This window comes from Oryza sativa, chromosome 5 (assembly GCF_034140825.1).
Source record: "Oryza sativa Japonica Group chromosome 5, ASM3414082v1".
Lineage (NCBI taxonomy): Eukaryota > Viridiplantae > Streptophyta > Magnoliopsida > Poales > Poaceae > Oryza > Oryza sativa.
This window is the reverse complement of record NC_089039.1, coordinates 18,373,712-18,378,847: the sequence shown is the minus strand read 5'-3', so window position 1 is coordinate 18,378,847 and position 5,136 is coordinate 18,373,712. Positions and strand designations below refer to the sequence as shown.

The 5,136-nt window shown below is 51.3% G+C and overlaps 1 protein-coding gene across 1 annotated transcript; it reads right to left on the bottom strand.

Moving 5' to 3' along the window:
* Positions 1–227: 227 nt before the first annotated feature.
* On the bottom strand, positions 228–4,791 carry LOC107275640 (scarecrow-like protein 3). Its single transcript, XM_015783125.2, has 3 exons — positions 4,691–4,791; positions 2,479–2,514; positions 228–1,974 (listed from the first exon to the last, which is right to left on the bottom strand). The coding sequence occupies exons 1-3, from the start codon at positions 4,789–4,791 to the stop codon at positions 228–230; spliced, it is 1,884 nt and encodes a 627-aa protein (XP_015638611.2).
* Between the last annotated feature and the right edge of the window lie 345 nt (positions 4,792–5,136).

The following is a 5,136-nucleotide window of genomic DNA, read 5'->3' as shown; positions in this document are numbered from 1 at the left end:
AGCACAACATTGTTCTCTTAACCGAAAAACAAAGATAACAATAGTGTTCAGAACACAAACAAATTAAACAGCAACAAGAAAAATCACACGGATAAATAATACATGTTCAACAATAGAACATATATCAAGGACAAAGAACCATAGCATGCATCTCTAGGACACACACGATCACCAAGCTGTGTGTGTCCTCTCCCCTTGATCATCTGCATGCGATAATCGCCATTGCTTCACTGCCTCCTCCACGCAGAGACGCAGAACATTGGCTTCTCCTCCCTGTTGAGGATGAGCCACCCGCCGCCCTCCGTCACCCCATACCTCCTCTCATCCCCTCCTCCGGGAAGCCGCGCCGCCACCGCCCTCACCCGCCCCGCCGCCGTCACCACGGTGATCGCCGGCGCGAGCGCGAACCCGGCGGCGCCCATCCGGACGACCCACCTCCCCAGCGTCTCGTGCCGCGCCCAGCGCGGCCCGTCGTGATCACATGCAATAACGTCCTTGATCTCCTCCCTGAGGAGGTACCTCTCCGCCGCCTTCCGCTCCACCGTGGCGGCGCCCGCCTCCTCCATGGCGGCGAAGAGCTGCTCGTAGTAGGGCAGCGCCGAGGCGAAGCGGTCCGTGAACGACGGCACGAAGTGGTTGGCCTCGTTCTCGGTCAGGATGATGGCCCTCGGCGACAGCAGGTGGAAGCCGCGGAGGAGCCTGTCCACCTTCGACGACATGTTCGCCGGCGGCAGCGGGGAGGTGATCATGCTGGCCGCCGCCGCCGCCGCCGGCGACGGCGGCGCCGTGGTGCTGAGGATGCCGGCGCCGACGAGGCGGTGGAGCTGGAGCGTGGAGACGATGACCACGGCGTGGTCGCTCCTCACCCCGAGGGCGTCCAGCTTGAGCGCCTCGACGCTGGACTCGACGATGTGGAGGTCGAGCGGCACGCCGTGGCGGTCGGACTCGGCGGCGAGGACCTGCGCCGCCTGGCCGAGGAAGTGCTTGTGCTCGTGGACGATGGTGAGGCGGAGGCATGGGCGGACCGCGGCGCGGCGCGTGGCGAGGCCCTGGAGGAGCTCCACCCAGTGGGCGTGGTGGATGCCGCCGAGGTCGACGATGTGGATGAACTTGTCGTTCCTCGTCGTCTCGAGGATGATCTCGTTCACGGCGACGGCGGCGAGGTGGAGCAGCGGGCACAGGTTGAGGAAGCTCTGCCGCGCGAACTCGGCCTCCCACGCGGTGAGGGCGTCGCCGGCGGCGCCGGCGTCGGAGGGGAAGAGCGCGGCGGACACGCCCCTCCAGGGCCGGATCACCACCCGGGCCATCGCCTCGGCGAACGCCGCGGCCACGCGCTGCACGGCGTCGCCGTCCGAGGACGCCATGCGAGCGATGCTGGCGAGCTCGGCGTCCGCGTCCGCCGGCCGCGACGCGGCCAGCGCCTCGGCGCAGCGCCGGAGGTGGCCGTGCAGCGCGGCGGAGCGGTGCGTGGCCTGGTTCCTCCTGTGCGCCGCCAGCGCGCTCGCCACCGCCGCGAGCGAGGCGTTCTGGGCAACGGCCATCGTCGCCAACGGCGGCGCCGGCGCTGGCGCTGCTGCTGCTGGACCAGCCATCATCGGCGCCGCAGCCATGGGTGGCACCGAGACAGCCACAGCCGCCGTCGGCGTTGAGCCGAGCGGCCTCAGTTGCAAGGACAAGGACATGCTGCCGCCTTGTCCTTCGCCTGAGCCAGAGGCGTTCTGTGACGCCGACGACGATCCATGGCCACCATTATCGGCTGCTGCCACAGCTGCCGGAGCAGTAGCCGTCGCCATGGACGCCACCGGAACCGGCACCATGGACCCGAAGAGCTGGAAATTCGTCATCGGCACGGCGGCGGTGGTGGCAGCGGCGGTGGTGGTGGCGGCGGCGGTGGCGGCTTGCGCTACCATCAGTTCAGAGGTGTTCGCGGCGGACGGCGTCGAGGACGAACTCTTCTCCGTTACAGCTACTGATCTGATAAAAAAAAAGAGAACTTAAATTAAAATAGTGTCACGTACACAATCTTGATAAGAGCTAGCTAGTGAGTGAGATAAATAAGTGTCACACAATCTTGAGGTGAAAAGTGGGAAACACATTTATTTAAGCAGACGGGAGAAAAAGATTATTACAAACAGTGAAGAAACACAAAAACCCTAGCTAGTTTTATCCTATGCATGGAGACACTATACATGTATTTCCTGCTCGTGTAATCTACTTTGAAGAAGCACCTAAACCCTAGTTACTTTTTTTTTGCGACGAAAACCCTAGTTACTTGTATTAATCTATGGAGACAGTACACCACATGTTTCCTGCTGGGGAAAAAATCTACAATGGAGAATTAAACGCATAAACCCTAGCTACTTGTATATATCTTACATGGACATAAGACTATACGTTTCCTCCTGAAACTTTTCTATCTGAGCAGATCTATTGAAGAAAAATAAAAAATAATAGTTGTATATGTTGTTTCTCGCTTACCTTAACGCAGACACAGATCTGCGACGAGGAGAAACCCTGCCAAAAGACAAAAGATTATGCATCCGTTAGAGAACTAGCATACAACAGATCCAGATTTGTTTTTTCAACAAAAGAAAACAGCACGAATAAATCAGCATAAATTAATCTGACCCAACGCTTTCAATCAAAACATACATAAAATCCCTTTCCAAAGAAAAAAAAAAGAAACATACATAAATCAATCTGAATCACCCCGGCACATATCAGATCTATTATTAAACATCTTGATATATGGAGTTATTGACAAATCAGCATGAATTAATCTGACTCAACGCTTTCAATCAAAACATACATAAAATCCCTCTCCAAAGAAAAAAAAACCATACAGAAATCAATATGAATCACCCCGGCACATATCAGATCTATATAAACATCTTAATATATGGAGTTATTCACAAATCAGCATGAATTAATCTGACTCAAACCTTTCAATCAAAACATACAGAAAATTCCTCTCCAAAGAAAAAAAACCATACAGAAATCAACATGAATCACCCCGGCACATAACAGATGTATATAAACATCTTGATATATGGAGTTATTCACATGGCAGAGAAAGAGCAAATCCCATGTATATATGCTCTAGCTATCTCAAGTCCTCAACACAGATATATAGTATATCAGAGGACGAACAGAGATGCTAGCTCCTTATACATATAAATCAATCTGAAACACTATTAGATCTATACATCCAAGATAAAACAGATTTGTTTCACAGATAAGCAGAGAAAGAGAAAGAACACAAATCTCGCATATGCTCTTGTGTCTCTCTATCTCTATCTACCTCAACAAAGACGACAGAAACCAGAGGAAGAACACACAGATAGATCGAGAGAGATGCTCTCTCTGCTGCCTTACCCTAGAACTCGACCTAGCTTTTGCTGGCTAGGAGAAGATCGAGACGAGCAGAGAGATCAGAAGAGAGCTCTTGCTTAGAAATGGACGGAGCGAGCTAGCAGATGAGTTTGGGAGAGAGGACGTGAGGTGTGGGTGCCTATTTGTAGCGGAGGGAAATCAATGCATGCCAAATTTGCAAAAAAGAGTGTTTGAAATTTGGACAAATTTTGTGGGCGCGGGCTACAGCTCCCCTACCTCCGGTACTCGTTCACACATGCGCCTAAAATCGAACGTTAGGGGTGCATATATGGTCTTCCTTTTTAAGCATCCATCCATGAATGACGTACAGCTTTCAAAGCTAGCTAACACTGCCACGTTTGAGGGAAGGTTCAAGCCAGCATTCCTTTTTCTACTTGTGTTAAATATTTTTATGTTCCAGTTTTGTCGTCCTAAAAAGAAATATATGTAAAAAAGTTTGTTCAATTTTAATTTGTTATCCTAAGAGAAATTTGAATTAAAAAATGCTTTGCTCACAAAATACAAATTGGAGGTGTAAAATGTATATTTCGGTTGCACATTTTTACCAGGGAAGCTTCAAATATACTGCGTGAAAAGGAGATGTATGAAAAATAAATCGATTTATATTAGCGGGGCATGTCAAATTGATTTGTTCCTGTCACGTTTCATCTCATATTATGCTTTAACTTAGAGAGAATAACAAGTTCATTTACAACATGGTAAGGAAAAGATCGATCTGCTAGTACCCAAATAGGTATATGATCTGAAGTAGTACTCTAGCATAGCCAGCAGCTTGCACCATAAATATCTTCCTTATTTATCCTTTCTCGACTGCATTGGACTAGTGCTCCTCTTTTAGCAATCGCCATAAAAGCTAGAGGGCTGACAAAAGGGTGATTTGGAATGTTAGTACATATAAGGATTCCTAGAGTATTACTTGTCATATTAATTACCTCTCATTCAAATTTATTACCATTTTATCCCCCAACCACCTTTCCATCCTCGAATCACCCCTCGTCTAATTAGTAGGGTTGAAAGTGATTTGGATTTTCCGTCCGACCGGACCTTTTTTCGGATTCGGATAGTTTTGATTGGATATATCCGGAAATTTTCGAATTCGGATATTTTTTCTGGAAATGAAAACGAATATGATATATGTGATATCTGTCGGAATCGGATAACGGTCTAAAACTATCCGTTATTTTCCATCGGATATCCGCATTACACGTAAGGCTGCCATAACCCATAAGCTAGCCCAACCCAAGAGGCAGCCCATCCCAACAACAACAACGAGGGTTCCCCACACTCACTGGCACACAGCACAGCCGCCGCCTCCTCCTCACCCGCCACATCGTCCCCGCGGGGCCAAGCCGCCGCCGCCGCCGCGTCCCATCGCCTCCTTGCCCGCCACATCGCCATCGCACGCTCCCGCCGTCGTCGCTCCCTAGGGCGTGGGAGGCGGATCCGGCGCCGCCGACCCTCCCTATTGCCACCGCCACTCCCGCCGTCCCACCAAACCACCGTCTGGCCGCCGCTTGCTGGCCATCCGCTGCTGCCTCCACCGGCCGTCGTGGGCGCTGAGCCCGCCGCTGGGCGCCGGCTACCGAGAGAGAGAGAAAAGGAGGTGAGAGAGAGAGAGAGAGAGGACTGAGAAGTGGTGAGGAGAAGAGGAGAAATAATGGTGGAGAGAGAGAGGACTGAGTGTCTGAGTGAGAGTGAGAAGAGAAGATAAGGTTGCTGAAATTTTGAAGTGGTGGAGAGGGA